Raw genomic sequence first — 22,113 nt, 5'->3', positions numbered from 1 at the left:
TATAAATGTATTATTGTCATAGGCCCTCCGTGAATGACCACTTTTTATATTTATTGCCTTTTTTTCTCTTGTGACAGTTTTGACTTAAAGTATATTTTAAAAATTATAACGTTTTTTACTTCAAAATAATGTGCCTAATATAATTTTGAACTCCACTGCTCTTAGATGCTAAATGTTTTTCTGATATATCTTGCTATATCCTTCTAGTTGTAGTCTATTGTTCTCACCAGGAATTAAGTCAAGTCGCTTTAGATAGAATATAGTTGGATTTTTTTTAACTCTTTATTTAACTGTGCCTCTGACTGGAAACACTAGTACATAAAATTTACGTAATTTTCTCAAAGGAAGGACTTACAATTTCTCTTATGTTAATTGTTTTATATAACTTTTGTCACTGTCTTTTCTTTCTTTCTCTCCTTCTGTCCTGCATTGTGCCTCACTGATTTTTAGTGACATATTTTGTTTCTTTGCCTAGCTTTCTTTTATCTCTATAAACATTTTTTCTGATGATCACTGTAAGAACTACTTAAAATCTTTGAACTTACTACTTATGTTAAATGAATAACTACTTCAGTTGTATATAAAAATTTTTAATCTTTACATCTGCCCTCACCTTTATGATATCAATGTCAATAATTATGTCCTTTAATATAGTATAGAAATTAACACATGGCAATGATCTTTTTTTATTTTGCCTTTCAAATTTTATAGCATAATTAAATATTTTGCCCAACATCATTATGATATTCCAGAATTTTATTCTTAATATGTGGATATTTTTCTCAGAGAGTTATGTAGTTGTCAAGGGAGGTGGAAACCAGCCTTTGGAAAGGCCACAAAAAACACATGTGTGGACATGTGCCCATAGTTTCATTCTCTTTTGAAAGGGAATCCAGGAGATGGGATTTTACTACTAAAGTGATAACTCAGTGTCAGCATGGAGGAAGGGCTTTGGTGGGTAAATGCAACAAAGTTTCCTTCCCTTCCTGTGGTTCTTGGTGTTTTTCTCAGTTGGGGTGCTATGAACTATTAGCAGTTATGATTTGTAAAAGAATCATGGTTGTAAGTATGTTTTTAAGGTCATACATCTATGATGGAAGTAAGACCATGGTATTCTATTGTGCTTTCTTGCTAACGTGCTTTGTATAGTTTTATATATTCAAATTGTGAAGTATATTAACCTGAGTCTGGTTAGTGAGATACTTTGTTATTTTCATTTCTTTCAGAACTGTCTCACTATTGCACCAAAGACCAATTACCAGAGCAGGGCATAAAAGACCCCTTTCAGAAATCAATAATGAGACTATATGGAAGCCGTGGCCTTGAAAATATACACTTAAGAAGAGACTGGGAGTGTGTGGCTGAGTGTAAGAAGCAGAAAGTATGTTCTGATGGTCTTACCCAATGTTTGTCAACTTGCCATAGAAAAATCGTCCAATGTAATAAATGTATAAATGTCTTTAGCAAATCATCAAATCTAAATAACCACAAGACAAGACATACTGGAGAGAAAAGTTTCAAACTTAAAGAATGTAGCAAAACTTTTAACCACAGTTCTAATGTTTCTGGACATAGAAAAATTCATACCACAGAGAAATCCTACAAGTGTGAAGAATGTGGAAAACCCTTTAACTGTTGCTCAAAACTTATTATACATAGGAGAATTCACACTGGAGAGAAACCCTACAAATGTGAAGAATGTGGCAGAGCCTTTTCCTGGTGCACAAACCTTACTGTACATAAAAGAATTCATACTGGAGAGAAACCCTACAAATGTGGAGAATGTGGCAAAGCCTTTAACCAGTTCTCAATCCTTACTCATCATAAAAGAATCCATACTGGAGAGAAACCCTACAAATGTGATGAATGTGACAAAGCTTTTAACCTGTTCTCAAGCCTTACTCAACATAAAAGAATTCATACTGGAGAGAAACCCTACAAATGTGAAGAATGTGGCAAAGCCTTTACCTGTTGCACAAACCTTACTCTACATAAAAGAATTCATACTGGAGAGAAACCCTACAAATGTGAAGAATGTGGCAAAGCCTTTAACCGGTCCTCAATCCTTACCCTACATAAAAGAATCCATACTGGAGAGAAACCCTACAAATGTGAAGAATGTGACAAAGCCTTTATCCAGTTCTCAAGCCTTAGTCAACATAAAAGGATTCATACTGGCGAGAAACCCTACAAATGTGAAGAATGTGGCAAAGCCTTTAACTTGTCCTCAACCCTTATTCTACATAAAAGAATTCATACTGGAGAGAAACCCTACAAATGTGAAGAATGTGGCAAAGCCTTTAACCAGTCTTCAAACCTTACTCAACATAAAAGAATTCATACTGGAGAGAAACCCTACAAATGTGAAGAATGTGGCAAAGCTTTTACCCAGTGTTCAGGCCTTACTCAACATAAAAGAATTCATACTGGAGGTAAACCCTAAAATGTTGTAGAATGTGGCAAAGTCTTTTACCAGCTCAGAGACTTCACTCTACATAAATGAATCCATACAGGAGAGAAACCATACAAATGTGAGGAATGTAGCAAAGCATTTTCCCAGTCCTCACACCTTAATCTTCATAAAAGAAGGCATAACAGAGAAAAATTCCATGAATGTGAGAATTGTGGCAAAGTCTTTAATAACTGCTCACATTTTATTCAACACCAAATACATTATACTTGATAAAAGTGAGATAAATGTAATCAGTATGGAAGTGCTTTCCCTAAGTATTAGCTTTAAAATGCACAACAGTACTTATACTTCAAGTAAACAATCATAATGTAGAGTGCTGACAATACTTTTAGTTACAACAGAGATCTTACTGGACATGGGAGAACTTACACTGAAAAAAATGCTCCAAAATTTCTCCAACATTCCGCAACATCACAAAAATTTTAAGAGATAGACATCTTACAAATACAATGAATGTGAAAAAATATTTATGCAAAAGATATACTTTAGAGAACCACAAAGAATTGATAGTTAAAATTACTCTACAGATATAATGAATTTCAGAACACATTTCATGAAGAATCAAGTCTAAACAAATATCAGAGGACTCACAGTGTAATACACTAATGCACTAACACATTCAAAAATTTCTTTAAACCAGGTTGTTGATTACAGAGTACCACCCAGTTAAAATAGTTAGTTGATTTACTTGTATGTCAGTTTTAAAAAGAGAGAGATTTTGTGAGAGTTATAATTACATGTAAAATATACTTTCTGGTCAGGGTAGGGTAAAAATATAAAATGTATAATTTTTTTTTCCTTTTTGACAAGCAAATACTAGTGTTCAACTTTAAATACAGTAGATGGTATGTTTTCATTCTAAGCGTGTATGTGAATGTGTGTAGTTAATGATAGCTACATTGCATTTATTAGTAGTCTTTGTGTATTCAGTAGGCATTATTCATGTACTTTTCCATGGGAAATTAAAATCACTGAAATGTAAGATTTATGAAGTGGAGAGGTACTATGGATTTTTCTTATAACAAACAGTATCTCAAGTGATGTATGATGTGGGTATACAGGCTAATATTCTTCTCATTATAATCAGAATGAAAAATTACAATATTAGAAATAACTTGTTTTAATATTATACATTATGATAGATAATAAAATCAAATGAAATTTGGAATATTTTTAGATTACATGTAAACTTAATTTGTTTCATTAGATTAAAAATAATTTTAATGTGTCAAACATGTTGTAGATTGAACAAAGTGTTATTTTTGCACCAACTTTAACCTATCCAATGTAACTCAGAGTTGGAGATAATGTGTTGTAAAAATGTACTGTGGGGTTACAGAGTAAAAAGACATCACTTCTGATCCATTTTATCAGTGTCTTTACTTTGAAGAATAATGTTTCCAAAGCTCTTTTTCATTATATGTATAATTACATTGTTACTATAATGCTTATAATAAAGATTTTGTACTTAATGAAAAGCCATACATTTCTTAACACACCATGACTACTTATTACATTCTATCCTGCATTTCTCTTTAAGTTGCAAAATTATCTCCTCCTGCAATAACTTCACACCCATGTATTTTATTTGAAATTAAGCAATTACCAAAAAAAGAAAGTCTCACTGATAACCAAGTAAGTTTAGGGTGCACCGTTTATGACAAATAGGGCTGTCCAGTCTTCTTTCTTCTTTGTTCACAGAAAATTATTATCTAGATAACATGTATGTAAAAGGATTTGCCTAGCTATGTCCAGTAACAACTTTATGTTGTACCTTTGAAATGTCTCAGTGGATTGGCACTGTGCATATCACATTCTGCTTTAATTGAGTGATAGGAGGGGTTTTTTTTCAATTCTTTTTTAACTTTGTGGATAGGTTTTCTGAGTTGGAGACTCTTTACTTTTAATATCTCCTGAACACTTTCCAGAATTAAAAATGCAACATAAACATAAAATGTGCCCACCACTTCTAAATTAGAAGGGCTTTGGACACTAGATTCCTTCTTGGGCTTCCAGTCTGTAACCTGCAAGTCTGCAACACAGAGATTCCCTGTCCCCACATCAGCAAACAGTAAGTTCTCTAGGCCTCTTTGGTGTCTACTGTCCCTCCAGAGCATACTTAGACCAGATTCCTGTGAATACCCTCTAATAGGATAAAAATCAGTAGTTCTATCCTTTCTCTAAATGCATCTCACATCTTTAGAACTGAAATGGATTCAGAGACCATGGGGCTCAGACAGAAATGGGAACAAGATACTGTGCACTGTGTGTGACACAAACTCCCTTTCTGCTTTCTGTTTTGCCCAAATGCCAGGAAGTGTGCATGAGTGCTACTGAATCCATGCCTCTTTAGAGACCTAAATCTGCAGATTTGAATTCTGAATGAAAGGTCTAAGGTTCCTCAAGATGCATTAGACAGGTTCCAAAGAGGAAATTCTCTTCCTGTTTTCCTTTCCTCTCTGTAAAAGCAAAGGATACACAACATGTGTATACAACGTGTGTATACACTTGTGTATCCTTTGCTTTTACAGAGAGGGAAGGAAACTAGCCCTGCCTCAACCTAGAATTCGCAAGACAGGGACATAATCTGGAATAGGGATGTACCAAAAACTCAGGGGAGACATATGCTGCAGTGTAAGAGATCAACATGGACTTGTAAGTTGAGTTTGAAAAAACCATTTTGGGGTGAGTGTAGACAATTTTCTAGATCGTCTGTAATGTCGTATTATAATGTCTTATAATGTCTTGTATTATAATGTCTTGTGTAATGTCATATTATAATTGTGTTAGAGGAATAGAAAGGCTGGCACCACATCTAAATTTTTCTGTAAATTATTGGACACTTACTACTCACCTTTTCTGACACAGCAAGGATTAAATCACACAATGTAAAGCCTTCTTTACAGTGCAACATACTATACTTCTGAGCACATAGCACATGCTCAGTAGACATTGCATTGTGCTGCTCTTCACTTTGGAAATGAAATATATGTTGTGATGAGTGTAGGGCAAAAGGCAGTATGTATGCTGTGCTTGCTGTCTCTACCTGAGTTATAATAATAATGGATCTAGATTGAACAACATCACCACTAAAAGGGGACATGTCAAAGAACCCAATTAATGTACCCCTTCCACACCACCAGATCACATTTCTTAGAGTGAGGTCCACAGTACCACATGGTTTATATTCACAGCGATGTTTTAGAGACAATTTTAAGGTAATTACCTCTCAGCCCCGGTTTCAGTTAGGATAACGTGGTTAGATTGAAGAAACACCATCACCTGCCTGTTGGGCTAGGTGGGAACATCCATGTGGTTTTAATTGTGCCCCACTAAATTCTAATTTGATACCAGCATCAAGCATTAGGACTTCTGCATATATTCATGTGAATTGAGTTTAGCCTTTGTTCTAGAGGGAAGTCACAGGTTCTGCTCTCTTGGGATTGGTAGAGGCAGATCAGTTTGGTACAGATTCCCATTCCTGTAGCAGAATCTCCTGGCACCTGTAGCAGGGGGAGGTAACCAGAAGAAAAGACAGAAGACCCTCACTTTTTGGTCTCCATAAAGGAGCTGATCATAGCTGAATCTTTTTTCTGACTAACAACAAGTGAGTGTAGCCTTTCTGCATTTTATGTTCCTCCTGCTTGTGAATATTGTGGAAACAAGGAAAAAATTGTGCTGACTCCTTTAAGCGTAGTCTGAAGATTTAATTATAATTGTTCTACACAATCTCACCTGAAAAGGAATTTCAGAGTAGGAGAAGAGGAAGAAGAAATGGCTGGTTTTCAGGTAAGTGCGTCCTAATTTAGGGGTTATGTCTACTCTTTCTCCTAGAAAGTCATGTAGAACTTTAGTTTTTTGAACTTGTAAAATTTACTTCTTACTTCTGATGTATATGCATAAAAAGTTTTGTAACTACATGTTTTTCTTTATTCTTATGATAGTCAAGGAGCTCTGGAAAATCCTTCCTCCCTATATAACAGAACCTGCTCTATATTCTCTCCCACAAGCTTCTTATGACAATAACCAAGTTTCATAATAACTGTATGACACGTAATATTGAAAATGTTCCTATTGTGACAGGTCAAGATAGAATAGTGTGAATGTCTGAGATTGTCCTGAGGATGGGATAGAGTCTTTGGATTTCAGTGAGGAAGAGAAACATGTACTCTCAATGTTTGATCTGGATGCTTCATTAGCTCTACATAAAATATCATTAGGACAAGTTAGAAAGAGGATAGCATTGATTGAAAAGAATAATTATGGAGAAAAGAGAAAATAGAAGACTTGCTCTGCATGATGCTAAAGTATTTACATACATTATTAAAGATAACAAAATATAGGAAATATCTGTATCTGAAATTTGCATAAATTGATGATTCTTCATGGTTACATATTGTTGGCCACTACCATCCCAGCAGTGATTTGTGTCCTCCTCTTTGCAACGATGCCTAACACCAATTTGTGCAGCTAAAGTTATGTTAATTTCATTCACTTGCTTAAGATGCTCTCTGACAGATTCATCCAATATAAAGTTAATTGTTTTTTTTTTCTTTATTGTTAAGAGTCTTGTGGAGATTTACTGACTGATGTGCATGAGGCATCACATTAAATCCGGAAGCTCTAATTTATTCTTATACATTGCTTTGAAAAATGAAGGCTATTATCTGTGTTCTGTTCAGATGAACTGAGATAAATTCAAAGTCTACCACTTATTGGATATTGACAATATACCCTCCTTAGGCAAGCAGCATTGTTATCAGTAGTTGTATTATGTGACAGGCAGAGATTCAGACTACACCCCAGATCTACTGAATTAGAGCCTGCATTTAAAAAAGAAATCTCCAGGTCTTTATTGTACTGATCAAAATTATGTGATACTTTCTAAATCTCTATGTTTACCTATGTGAGAAATATGCACAATTTACTTCTATGATGTAAATATAACACCTATAAATTTATATTACTGTACTGAGGCCTTTAATTTTGTATTAAATACTTTATCATCTAAAGCAGAATTATATGCACACAGTTTCATACATCTTTTCTGATCCTCATTCCTGTGAATAAGAGAATATGTTCAAGAATATCAATATGCTCAAAAATATCACATTGGATAATTCTAGTCACTCATATGTCAGAAAAAGTTCTCATAACTTATTTTCCTTATAGTCAAATGAATAACTCTCTCTATGGCCACTTGGGAAATATGTGTCTTTTTACAGGAGATGGTGACATTTCAGGATGTGGCTGTATTATTCTCTCCAGAAGAGTGGGCATGCCTTGACAATGCTCAGAGGAATTTGTATAGGGATGTGATGTTGGAGAACTATGGAAACCTGGTCTCACTTGGTGAGGATCACTTAAGTACAGAATTCCTATTCCACATTAAGGCCATTAGTATATTTTGTATATAGTTCCTTAAAAGTATCTACTTTACATTAATGAATTTTATATCCATGCTTTTACAGAAAATTTGAAGATTGTTGTTGTGTAAAATAAAATCATTAGATGTCTCATGTTATGTTGAACCTTACCCTTTCTTGGAATGATATGTATATTTCACACTAGATTAGTAGTTACACTAGAAATCAGGGTATATAATTGTTGCCTGCACCTTAGAATAGAATTTCCACCTTTATTTATTTAGTGCTAGTGGGAATTGGTGCTCTAGTCATAAATTAGAAATAATTTTTTATCATTCTACAGGGTCTGTGAGAAAACAATATGTTGCAAAGGAATTTTATAGAATCTTCTGTAATGTTGTGTTTACTAAGGATAATACTGCATTAGTAATTGGAAAGTCTTCAGTAAGAGTCATGTGAAATTTTTCTAATGAAACAGGTCTTGCTGTCTCAAAGCCAGAGCTGATTGCATGTCTGGAGCAAAGGATAGAGCCCTGGATTATGAAGAAAGAGGAAACAACAGTTAAATATCCAGGTAGAGTGAGATTCAGTGAAGCACATAACAAATGTTAGAGAGGTATATCTCAAAGAGGAAGGCAGATATTCAAAAGTGGCTTGGAATATTCTGTTCAGTTGGAAATGATTTTTAGAAGCCTGTGTAAGGTGCTCTTTATCTTCCAGAAGGACATCTTTTGTCCCAGACTCTTTAACTCTCTAAGAATTCTACCCATGAAGTGATCATCCTTAGAAGTCAGTGAGAGCCATACTTCTTGTGATAGCTTATAAGGGACTACATTATCTATTAGCATTTCTATTGTTTAGGAGTTATGGGACTATCTGTGCATATTTTGAAGACCACTACATTAAACCATCTTTTGACAGGGTTTTGCTCTCCTGCCATTTCTTGACTACAGTGGCTGATCATAGCTCACTGCAAACTCAAACATCTGGGCTCCAGGGATCCTAAAACCTCTGTCTTCCAAGTAGCTAGAACTATGGGCATGAGCTACCATGGCCAGCCATTATTTTTCATTATTATTATTATTATCTGGTAAAAATGGAATCTTCTTATGTTGCTAGGGCTGGTATAAAATCCTGGCCTCAAGTGATCCTTCTTGCTTGGCCTCCAAAAGTGCTGGGATTATAGGTGTGATCCTCCATGCCTAGCTCCATGTTTTAAGTTCCTTTTGATGTGTCATTTCTGAAATCTGTAAAGGGGAACAGTGGAGATATTTGGATTTGTTTCTGTAATACCAGAAACCCTAGCGACAGATAGTCATATTTTCTGCATCATTATTTCCAATTCTAAGTTTTCAGAGGCAATTCTACAGAAAGTCAGGCTCACTAACTTTGTACAAATGCATAGCCTCTGCTTAAATGTAAGAAAATCTAATGTTATTTCACTTCTAAATAATCTTTTTCTAGTATAAATAAGAGTAAATTTTCAACTTTATTATAGCCAAATACCAAAACTATAATATAGTTTATTTTGCACGCTTACCTTATAGAATTACTAAATATACTGTCTCATTCAGTGCTTCACATCCATGAATATATTTATACTCCCAATTGATTCACAATATTTTCATAACTTATATTCCATAATTTCCCCCTGTTTAGTAGCATCATAATTGTATCATTCATATGTGTGTATGTGTGCATATATTTCTGTGTGGAGGATGTTTAATGGGTGGAAGTTTCCGCAAATAATACTTAAATAACTGTATATATTTATTGTACACAGTGTAGTGATCTGATGTGTGTATAAATAGTAAAATAATATAATTAAGGTAATAAACTGTTCCATCATCTCACATATTTAGCATTTAATTATAGTGAGAACATTTATTAATAGTGAGGTCTATGGTCTTAACCAATTTTAAGCATATACATTATTAATAACTCTAATCATGTTGCCATACAATAGATCTCCATGATCTATTCATCTTATAACTAAAAGATTTCACCCTTAAACATCTCCTAATTTTTTGTGACTCTATACCCTGGAAACCACTGTTGTACTCTTTATATTTATAAATTCAACTTTTTAAAAATAATTATCCGTAGCAGTATTTATCTTTCTGGGAATGGCTGATTTTACTTAGCATAATGCCTACTATGTACATCCATGTTGTTGAAATGGCAGGATATTTATCATTTTCATGGCTTAGTATTAGTATATGGTATGTGTTTGTACAGGCATTTTTAAATCTATTCATCAAAGCATGCATTTAGTTTGTTTTTATTTTCTTGGCAAATGTGCATAATGCTACGATATATATGGGGGTGCAGAATCTTCTTGAGATACTGATTTTACATGATTATACTCATAGGTAGAAATGGTGAATGATAAGGCAGTTATGTTATTTACATGTTTTAACAAATCTCTATGATGACACTATCCATTTACAATCAATAACAGTCTACAGGGATTAATTTCCTGCACACTCTTGTCCTCACTTGTTATGTCTCTTGTTTTGGACATTAGCCATTTTAGAGTTGTGAGGTGATACCTTATCATAGTTTTCATTTGTGTTTATGATGTTTTGGCGATGCTGAGTTACTCTTTGTGTTTCCTGTGGTAAACTGGTATGTTTTCTTTGAAAATAATCTACATAAACTTTTGCTTATATTTATGTGGGTGATGACATTGTTTTGCATTTGAAAAATATGAGTTTCCCAATTATTTTGGGTATTGACATATTATACAATATCTACTTTGAAAATACTTTCTCCCATCCTATATGTTTTCTTATTTTTTTTTCCTTGCTGTACAGAGGATTTTAAGTTTGAGGCAGCCCAAATTTTTCCAATTTTGTTCCACTGCACTTTGTTTCATATCAAAAAAAAATTGCAAGTCTTATGTCAAGGTTTTCCCATATTTCTTGTTTTCTTTATACTATTTTTTAAGAAATATTAGAGTTTTATGTATTCCATTTAAATCTTTATTATATCTGGAGTTAGTTTTTGGTATCATAGAAGAAAAGAATAGTCTGCTTTTTTTCATTTGTTTTTGGGTATCCATTTTTCTAGCACCAAGCATTGAAGAGCCATACTTTCTGCATTGTGCATTGCTAGTGCCTAGATAAATGTTACTTGACCTTATATGTTTCGGTTTATTTCTGAGGTCTCCATTCTCTTCCATTGTTATTTTTGTTGGATTCATGTGAATATTTTGCTTTTTTCATTACTCCCACCTTAAAAGTTAGTTTGAAATCAGAAAGTGTGATGCTGGAACCTTTTTTATTCTTTCTCATTATTGTATAGGGCTCATCAATTGTGTTTGTGAGATCATACAAATATTAGAAGTTTTTGGTTAATACTGTCAAGTAATGCCCCTGGAATTTTGATAGGGAGTGCATTGAATGTATACATTGTTTTGGATAATATCATTCTATTCACTGATGCCATCTTCAATTTCTTTTATTAATATCTTATAGTAGTCAGGGTAAAGGTTTTTTTTAACCACTTTAGTTAAATTTATTTCTTAGACATCTATTTTCTTGATGGTATTGTAAATGAGAGTGTTTTCCTTTTTCATTGTCTACTTTATTAGTATATAGAAAAACAACTGCTATCTGTATGTAAATTTTAGATTCTGTGACTTAACTGAGAGGTTTTGTTACTTTTATAGCTTTCTTCCTTTCTTCTTTATGGCTTTTGATCTATAAGACAATGTCATCTGTAAACAGTGTTATTTTTAGTTTTTCCTTTCTAATTTGAGTGGATCTTGTCATGTTCTTGCCAAACATTTCTGCTTAGGTGTTGTAGTCACATAATAAAATAGCATTAACAGTGGTTGCACATTATACTTATGATGGTATCTGTGCATATGAAGGATTAAATACCTTTCCAAGTTTAAACTGGTTTTGGAAGGTAAAGATTTTTTCTTTTGAGTACTTGGACTAAAGGTATCTCCACTGGGTTTTCAATGAAGAGTTGCTGTAGCTAGGACACAAGTCTGCCCCTTGTTCTGCAGTGGAGTCTGCATCTGGTGGGCCCATTCCAAAGGGCTTGGGTGGTTTTCAATCCTCTCTTGTTTCTGGGTAAATTGGTTGCCTTCAGGATTTGGATGTGTATGACACATACTAGGGTATGGTTGTGGATTTCAGTCTGCAAATTTTAGGGCTAATTCCATATGTGTGGTTGGGTGTGGCTCCCAACAAGTACCCTGGAAGAGTCCCTGCAGGTCACTGTGTGGATCTATGCACTGAAAGAACTGGACATGGACTATAGTTGAGACTGCTGTAGCAGAGTCACAGTTCTGCTTTACAGATGATAGCAAGACCAAGTTATTCAGGTCTGCCTCCATGGCTGCAGATAGCTGTGTCTCTCCCAAAGTCTCCGGATGAGCAGCACCACTCCAACTTTGTCACAGGGAACCATTGGAGACTGTGTATCCGAGATGGTTGACCCATGTTGCAGTCTGTATTCAGAACAATGAGTCCTTAAGTTTGTCATCTGGATCAGAGCCTGAATATTCTAAATGATCTCCCCAGATCTATGGTTCCACTTGTGTTTAATGACCTTCCATTTAAATCCCCAAATTCAGATAATTATAATTTTCCGTGGATGGCTGCCAAATTTTTCTGTTCTTTGGGATAAAGTAAAATAAAACAAGTAGATCCTTCCCCTCCTGCCATATAGCTGATTTGCTCTTTTTATATATTTATAAATTTGTGATCTGTTGTATTTCAATTTTTATAATTTTTAGAATCAAAGATTCAGAATGACATAGCAGCATTTTAGTTTCCTATATTCTTACCATATGTATCCATCTGCATATGCTTTTATTTATTTAAACATTCTCAATGTAATGGATGTGAGGTGATATCTCATTGTGATATTGTTTTGCATTTCTCTAAAGATTAACAATTTTTAGATTGCTTTCAAATTATGTTTGGCCATTAGTATATCTTCTTTGCAGAAATGCCAGATCAATCTATTGTCCATTAGTTAGTCAAGTTATTCACCTTTGTTTTAGTATTTTAATCATTGTTCATTTATTCATGATGTTAACTTCTATCAAATATGTGATTTGCATATATTTTAACCCATTTTGTAGGAGGCATTCTTACTCCACTGAGTTTTTCCTTTGTGCAGAAAATTTGAAGAATGATAGAATGACATTTTTCTTCTCTTTCTTTTTCTTGATTATGCATTTGATGTTACATCTGCTAAAACACTGCCAGGACCAATATCATGTTGTTTCCTTTATATTTTCTCTAAGAGTTTTATACATGTATTTCTTATGTTTTAGTGTTTAATTTATTTAAGATATATTCTATATAGTGGAAGGGAAGGTACCAACATCATTTTTTTTTTTACTCATAAATATTCAGTTTTCTACAACATTCGTGGAAGTGACTCTTCTTTTTCATTTCATGGTCATTGCAATCTTGAGGAACCTAAATTTTGTCATGGACACAAAGGTTTATTTCTGGGTTCTCCATTCTGTTGTTTCATCTCATTATTTGACTTTGTGCCAGTAGCTCATTTTTTTATTCCTGTAGATTTGTTTTTAAATCAAGAAGTGCTATTCCTCCTTGTTTGTATTTCTAAAACAGTCTGAGTATTTTTTGTTCCAATACACTTTTGAATTTATTTTTATATATCTTCAAAACAAGTATGATAGGACTAATATAGACATTGATTAAATTTGTATGTCACTGTGGAGTATTGACATCTTAACTTTTAAAAATCATCTGACCATTGAGCATGAATGCATTAAAGAGTGTGTTTAATTTTGATATATTTTTGTATTAGCCAGTGTCAGTTGTGCTTTGGATTTCTAGTTCCACTTCATTTTTGTCAAAAAATATATGTGGTATGTTTTTAGGTTTCTTCAACTTCATGAGACTTAAGTGTCCTAACAGCATTTGCCATGTATGATTGAAACTATAGTGTATTCTGCTGCTTTTGACAGAAGAGCTCTGTAAATATCTTTTATATCTAACTGGTCTATAATTTTTTCCCATTATCTGTTTTCTTATTTATCTTCTGTCAAATTTTTGTATTCATCATTGGAAGTGAGGTCTTCCAGTCTCTATAACTAGTGTGTTACTAGGTGTTTCTTGCCATACTTCTGTCCATAATTCAGTTCATATTTTCTTAATATATTTAGAAGCCCTGATACATAATATATTTTTTAAAACATCTATGCTAAAATATGTACATTCCATGTATATGATCTGTCTATCTCTATTCTGTGCCATGGATTTTTCCTAAATGACCCATTTTGTCCTTATAAAAGTCTTTGTCAACTTTGAAGGTTTTTGACTTAAAGTGTATTTTCTTTAATTATGGCCAAAATATCCTCCTTTTATTTTTTATGTAGATTTTTTTTTTACAATTACTTTCAACCAGTTTGACTTTTTAGAGGTAAAGGAAGGCTTTTGTAGGTGGCATATTGTAGGGTTCTGTTTGTTTTTATTCACAGGTTCATCTTATTTTTCATTAGAGAGACTAAACAATTTATATTTAATGAAACTTCTGAAGGAACAGTTTGCTGGTTCTTTTTATTATTCAAAAACTGAAATTGAGAATTTGAAAGGAATTGCATTTAATCTGTAGATCAATTTGGACATCTTCACAACATTATATCTTTTTCCCTTGAAGAAGAACATATTCAAGAGTGTGTTGTTGATTTTCCTATATTTCTGAATTTTTCTATGTTTCCTCTATTATTCATTTTCATTCCATTCTAGTCAAAAATTAAAGAGTGTAAAATTTCAACTTTCTAAAATTGGGTAAGTCTTGTGGCTGAACATGTAGTTTTTTAGGAAGAATGTTTTATGAGCTATCAAGAAGATTGTGTATTCTACGATTATTCTGTAGAGTGTTTCTAATACATCTGTGAGGTCTCATTGCTCTTTAGTGTTTTCAAATCTTTTGTTTTCTTATTAATAATTTCACTGGTTTTATTATTACTGAAAGTGGAATATCAAAATATCCTATTTTGCTGTCCATTTCTTCAATTCTGTCAATGCTATTTAAAACATATTTGAAAACCTTGATGTGAGAAAAAGATAGATATCATATATATGTATTAATTTCATAAGCCCTCAGTGAATGATCACTTTTTATATTTAATGCCCTTGTTTGTCTCTTGTGAAAGTTTTTACTTAAACTATATTTTAAAAATTATAATGTTTTTAACTTAAAAATAATGTGCCTAATATAATTTTAAATTCCACAGCTCTTAGATGCTAAATGTTTTCCTGATATATCTTGCTATATTTTGCCAGTTTTAGTCTATTTTTTTCACCAGGTATGAAGTCTAGTCACTTTAGATAGAATATAGTTGGATTTTTTAAATCCCTTTATTTAACTGTGTCTTCTGACTGGAAACAGTAGTACATAAATATTTACATAATTTTCTCAAAGGAAGGATTTACAATTTCTATAATGCTAATTGTTTTATATGACTTTTTCACTATCTTTTCTCTCATTCCTCTCCTTCTGTCCTGCGTTATACCTCACTGATTTTTAGTGACATATTTTGTTTCTTTGCCTAGCTTTCTTTATTTATCTCTATAAACATTTCTTCTGATGTTCACTGTGAGAACTACGAAAAATCTTTTGAACTTGCAACTTATGTTAAATGGATAACTACTTAACTTCGGTTGCATACAAAAATTCTTAATCTTTACCTCTGCCCTCACCTTTATGATATTGATGTCAATAATTACATCTCTTTATATTGTATATAAATTAACACATGGAAATAATATTTTTTTATTTTGCCTTTCAAATTTTATATCATAATTAAATATTTTGCACCAACATTATGATAAAGCAGGAATTTATTCTTGATATATGCATATTTATCCCATAGAGTTATGTAGTTGTCCTGGAAGATAGAAACCATCCTTTGGAAAGGCTATGAAAAAACAGATGTGTGGATATTTGCCTATAGTTTCATTCTCTTTTGATAGGAAATCCAGGACATGGGATTTTTCTACTAAAGTCATAACTCAGTATCAGCATGGAAGAAGGGCTTTGGTGGGTAAATGCAACAAAGTTTCCTTCCCCTTCCATGTGTTTTTTGGTGTTATTCTAATTTAGGTGTCTATGAACAATTAGCAGTTATGATTTCTAAAAGAATCATGGTTGTCAGTATATTTTTAAGGTCATACATCTATGATAGTATATATGACAGTATATTTTTAAGGTCATATATGGATGATAGATACCATTGCTAATGTGCTTCCTACAGTTTTATATATTCAAGTTGTGAAATATATTCACCTGAGTCTAGTCAGTGAGATACTTTGTTATTTTCCTTTCTTTCAGAACTGTCTTCCCGTTGCATCAAAGAACTATTGCCACAGCAAGGCATAAAAGACCCATTTCAGAAATCAATACTGAGACTATATGGAAGCTGTGGCCTTGAAAATGTACACTTAAAAAGAGAATGGGATTGTGTGGTTGAGTGTAAGAAGCAGAAAGTATGTTCTGATGGCCTTACCCAATGTCTATCAAGTTGCCATAGAAAAATCTTCAAATGTTATAAATGCATAAAAATCTTTAGTAAATCATCAAATCTAAATAGACACAACAAAAGACATACTGGAGAAAAAACATTCAAACTTAATGAATGTGGCAAAATTTTTAATCACAGCTATAATGTATCTGAACATAGGAAATTTCATACGACAGAGAAATCCTACAAGTGTGAAGAATGTGGAAAATCCTTTAACTGTTGCTCAAAACTTATTATACATAGGAGAATTCACACAGGAGAGAAGCCCTACAAATGTGAAGAATGTGGCAAAGCCTTTAACCAGTCCTCGATACTTACTCAACATAAAAGAATCCATAGTGGAGAGAAACCCTACAAATGTGAAGAATGTGGCAAAGCCTTTACCTGGTGTACAAACCTTGCTCTACATAAAAGAATTCATATAGGAGAGAAACCATACAAATGTGAAGAATGTGGAAAAGCCTTTACCCAGTTTACACACCTTACTCAACATAAAGTGATCCATACTGGAGAGAAACCCCATAAATGTGAAGAATGTGGCAAAGCATTTACCCGGTGCACACACCTTACTCAACATAAAAGAATCCATTCTGGAGAGAAACCCTACAAATGTGAAGAATGTGGCAAGGCCTTTACTCAGTGCACATACCTTACTGAACATAAAAGAATTCATACAGGAGAGAAACCTTACAAATGTGAGGAATGTGGCAAATCCTTTACCCAGTCCTCAACCCTTACTCAACATAAAAGGATCCATACTGGAGAGAAACCCTACAAATGTGAAGAATGTGGCAAAGCCTTTACCTGGTGTACAAACCTTAGTCTTCATAAAAGAATTCATATGGGAGAGAAACCATAGAAATGTGAAGAATATGGAAAAGCCTTTATCCAGTTCACACACCTTACTCAACATAAAATAATTGATACTGGAGAGAAGCCTTACAAATGTGAAGAATGTGGCAAAGCCTTTAAGCAGTCCTCAATCCTTACTCAACATAAAATGACCCATACTGGAGAGAAACCCTAGAAATGTGAAGAATGTGGCAAAGCCTTTGCCTGGTGTACAAAACTCCCTCTATATAAAAGAATCCATACTGGAGATAAACCCTACAAATGTGAAGAATGTGGCAAAGCCTTTACCCGGTGCACACACCTTACTCAACATAAAAGAATTCATACAGGAGAGAGATCCCACAAATGTGAGGAATGTGGCAAAGCCTTTACACAATCCTCAACCCTTACTCAACATAAAAGAATTCATACTGGAGAGAAACCCTAAAAATGTGAAGAATGTGGCAAAGCCTTTACTGGGCTAAGAGATCTCACTCTACATAAATGAATCCATACAGGAAATAAACCATACAAATGTGAGGAATGTGGCAAAACATTTTCCCAGTGCTCACACTGTAATCTACATAAAAGAATTTATATAAGAGAAAAATTCTACAAATGGGGATATTGTGGCAATATCTTTAATAACTGCTCACATCTTATTCAACATCAAAGAAATCATACTAGATAAAAGTTAGATAAATGTAATGTGTATGGAAGTGCTTCCTCCAAGTATTAGCCTTAAAATGCACAACAGTACTTAAAGTAAACTATGGTAATGTAGAGAGCTGACAATAGCTTTAGTTATAACAGAGATCTTATTTGACATGGGAGAACTTACACTGAAATAAACGCTCCAATATTTTCTCAAACATTGCTTAACATCACAAAAAGTTTAAGGAATAGAAACCTTACAATTATAATGAATGTAAGATATACATTCATTTTATGCAAAAGATACACCTTAGAGAACACCAAAGAATTGAAATTTAAAACTACAAGACAGATATAATAAATTTCAGAATGCACTTAATCAAGAATCAAGTTTAAACAGATATCAGAGGACTCACAGGGCAATGCACTGAGTCACTAACACATTCTCACATTTCTTTAAACCAGGTTTTTGATTATAGAGAACAACCCAGTTAAAAAAGTTAGTTGATTTATTTGTATGTCAGCTTTAAAAAAGACAGAGTTTTTTTAGAGTTATAATCACATGTAAAGTATACTTTCTGGTCAGGGTGGTGGTAAAATGTAATAAAGTATAATTTTTTGCTATTTTTGACATGCAAATACTGATGTTATTCAACTTCAAATACAGTAGATGGTATGCTTTCAATCTTACCCTGATGTGAATGTGTGTGGTTAATGATAGTTACATCACATTTATTCTATATTAAGAATACAGTCTTTCTATATTAAGTAGGCATTATTCATGTACTTTTCCATGGAAAATTGAAAACACTGAAATATGAGATTTATGGAATGGAGAGGTACTTTCGAGTTTTCTTGTAACAAACAGTATTTCAACTGATGTATGATGTAGGTATACAGATTCATATTCTTATTATGATCAGAATGAAAAAATTACAATATTAGAAATAACTTGTTTTACAATTAAACATTCAGATAATAAAATAGAATGAAATTTGGAATGTTTTTAGATATGTAAACTTAATTTTTTTTCAATAATTAATATTTTTAATTTGTCAAACATGTTGTAGATAGAATGAAGTGTTATTTTGCACCAACTTTAACTTAACCCATGTTACTCAAAGTTGGAGGTAATGGATTGTAAAAATGTACTGTTGGATTACATAGTACAAAGACATCATTTGTGATCCTTTTAATCAGTGGGTCTACTTTGAAGAATAATGTTCCCAAAGCTTTTTTTTCCTTATATTTATAATTACATTGTTGCTGTAATGCTTATAATAAAGATTTTGCACTTAATGAAAAGCCATACATTTCTGAACACAGAATGACTAGTTGTTACATTCTATCCTACATTTTTCTTTCAACATGCAACTTGCTTGGCCAGTAAAACAGAAATAAGCATATTTTTTTTTTGAACTTTGTTATAAAAATTTAATGTCAACAAATAGGATAATTCAAAAAGATATTATAATACTCATCCAATTCCTGCTTTATGAATTCAATAGTTTCCTTTTTCCACTTTATACATCAGTAGTGTCAGTTTATAAATCAAAATATGTTTATGAAAAGTCAGTATAGCACTTGAAACATGGCAGAAAACTAGTACAGTGCCTTAGTCCTTTTTTTTGTTGCTACAACTGAATACCACAGACTGGGTAATTTATAAAGACAATAAGTTTTTTCTTACCATTCTGGAAGTTGAGAAGTCCAAAGTCTAGAGGCCTGCCTCTAATGTTTTTTTTTTCTGAGTCATCTCCCATGGTGGAAGGCAGACAGGCAAGAGAGTACATGAGAGAGGCAGGGAGCGAATGAGGCTGAACTCGTTCTTTTATCAGAAACATGCTGCAATAACTAACTCACTTATGTGACATTAATCCATTTATGAAAGTAGAGTTCTTATTACCTAATCACCTCTTAAAGGTCCCATTTCTCAACATTTTTTCACTGGAAATTAAGTTGCCATCACATTTATTTGGGGGAACTTTTCAAACTGTAACATGTAGAGTTGCTGAATGATGCTATCAAACATTTACTAAGTGTTTAGGGAATAAAATAAAAATGCACACATATTTCATTTCAGAAAAGGTCTATTGCTTTAACTTCCATCTTTAAAAAAGTATCATCTTGCTTACACAGTGAAATTCAAACTCCTTCTGGGCATAATTTGAGATTCCTTTGCTTTCCAGACACCATTTACTCTAGCCAGTTATTTCCATAACCATATAGGTGAGCTCCTTATCATTCTACATTCCATGCCTGTTTGCCTTTCCTCAGGCTTTTTTTTTTTTCAGCATATTATGGGGGTACAGAATATAAGGTTTCAATAAATGCCCATTTCCCCCTGTCCCCCCAAAAGTCTGAGTCTCCATCATGACCATCCCCCAGATGGTGCACATCTCACTCATTATGTATGTATATACCCGCCCCCCACCCCCCTACCACCTGCCCAAACCCTATTACTGTAGTACCTATGTGTCCACATAGGTGCTACTCAGTTAATACCAGTTTGCTGGAGAATATATCTGGTGCTTGTTTTCCCATTCTTGGGAAACTTCACTTAGTAGTATGGGTTCCAGCTCTAACCAGGAAAATATAAGATGTGCTATATCACCATTGTTTCTTAGAGCTGAATAGTACTCCATGGTATACATATACCACATTTTATTAATCCATTCTTGGATTGATGGGCACTTGGGCTGTTTCCACAGCCTTGCAATTATGAATTGTGCTGCTATAAATATTCGAGTGCAGGTGTCTTTTTTGTAGAGTGCCATTGGATCATTTGGGTAGATGCCCAGCAATGGGATTGCTGGATCAAATGGTAGATTCACTTGTATCGCTTTAAGGTATCTCCATATTGCTTTCCAAAGAGGTTGAACTAGTTTGCAGTCCCACCAGCAGTGTAGGAGTGTTCCTCTCTCTCCTCAACCACGCCAGCTTTTATTGTTTGGAGATTTTTTGATAAAGGCCATTCTCACTGGGGTTAAGTGATATCTCATTGTGGTTTTGATTTGCATTTCCCTGATGATTAGAGATGTTGAGCATTTTTTCATATGTTTGTTGGCCATTCTTCTGTCTTCTTTAGAAAAGTTTCTGTTCAAGTCCTTTGCCCACTTTTTAATGGGGTTATTTGATTTTTTCTTCCTAATTATCGTGAGTTCTAAGTATATTCTAGTTATCAGTCCCTTATCGGATGCATAGGATGCAAAAATTTTCTCCCATTCTGTAGGTTGTCTGTTGACTTTCATGACTATTTCTTTGGCTGTGCAGAAGCTTTGTAGTTTGATCATGTCCCATTTATTTATTTTTGTTGCTGCTGTGATTGCCTTTGGGGACTTCTTCATAAACTCTTTGCCCAGGCCAATGTCTAGGAGAGTGTTTCCAACTTTTTCCTCTAGAATTCTAATAGTTTCATACCTTAGGTTTAAGTCTGTTATCCAGCGTGAGTTGGTTTTTGTGAGAGGTAAAAGGTGTGGGTCCTGTTTTAGCCCTCTGCAGGTGGCTATCCAGTTTTCCCAGCACCATTTATTGAAGAGGGATTCTTTTCCCCAGCGTATGTTTTTGTCTGCTTTGTCAAAGATTAGATGGCTATATGAGGATGGTTTTTGTTTTTTTTTTTTTGAGACAGAGTCTCACTTTGTTGCCCAGGCTAGAGTGAGTGCCGTGGCGTCAGCCTGGCTCACAGCAACCTCAATCTCCGGGGCTCAGGCGATCCTCCTGCCTCAGCCTCCGGAGTAGCTGGGACTACAGGCATGCGCCACCATGCCCGGCTAATTTATTTTTTGTATATATATTTTTAGTTGCTCAATTAATTTATTTCTATTTTTGGTAGAGACGGGGTCTCGCTCAGGCTGGTTTCGAACACCTGACCTTGAGCAATCCGCCCGCCTCGGCCTCCCAAAGTGCTAGGATTACAGGCGTGAGCCACCGCGCCCGGCTGAGGATGGTTTTATATCAGGATTCTCACATCTGTTCCACTGGTCAATATTCCTATTTTTGTGCCAATACCATATTGTTTTAATTACTACAGCTTTGTAGTATAGTTTGATATCTGGCATATTAATGCCTCCCATTTTGTTTTTGCTGCCTAGAATTGCTCTTGATATTCGAGGTCTTCTTTGGTTCCATACGAAGCATAAAATTATTATTTCTATGTCTGTGAAGAATGCTGATGGGATTTTAATAGGTATTCCATTGAATCTGTAGATCAGTTTGGGTAGTATAGACATTTTGATGATATTGAGTCTGCCGATCCACGAGCA

The 22,113-nt window shown here is 33.9% G+C and overlaps 1 protein-coding gene across 1 annotated transcript in view; it reads left to right on the top strand.

Moving 5' to 3' along the window:
• The window catches only part of LOC142865699 (uncharacterized), a 65,223-nt gene that overhangs the window by 20,314 nt on the left and 22,796 nt on the right, over nucleotides 1-22,113 (top strand). The window contains 2 exon segments of the mRNA XM_075998895.1: nucleotides 16,502-17,172; nucleotides 17,245-17,742. Coding sequence (XP_075855010.1) covers nucleotides 16,502-17,172; nucleotides 17,245-17,742 — 1,169 coding nt within the window.

Source organism: Microcebus murinus, chromosome 31 (genome assembly GCF_040939455.1).
Source record: "Microcebus murinus isolate Inina chromosome 31, M.murinus_Inina_mat1.0, whole genome shotgun sequence".
In the NCBI taxonomy this organism is placed as follows: domain Eukaryota; kingdom Metazoa; phylum Chordata; class Mammalia; order Primates; family Cheirogaleidae; genus Microcebus; species Microcebus murinus.
The sequence above is the reverse complement of the archived record's forward strand: the minus strand, read 5'-3'. Positions and strand labels throughout refer to the sequence as shown.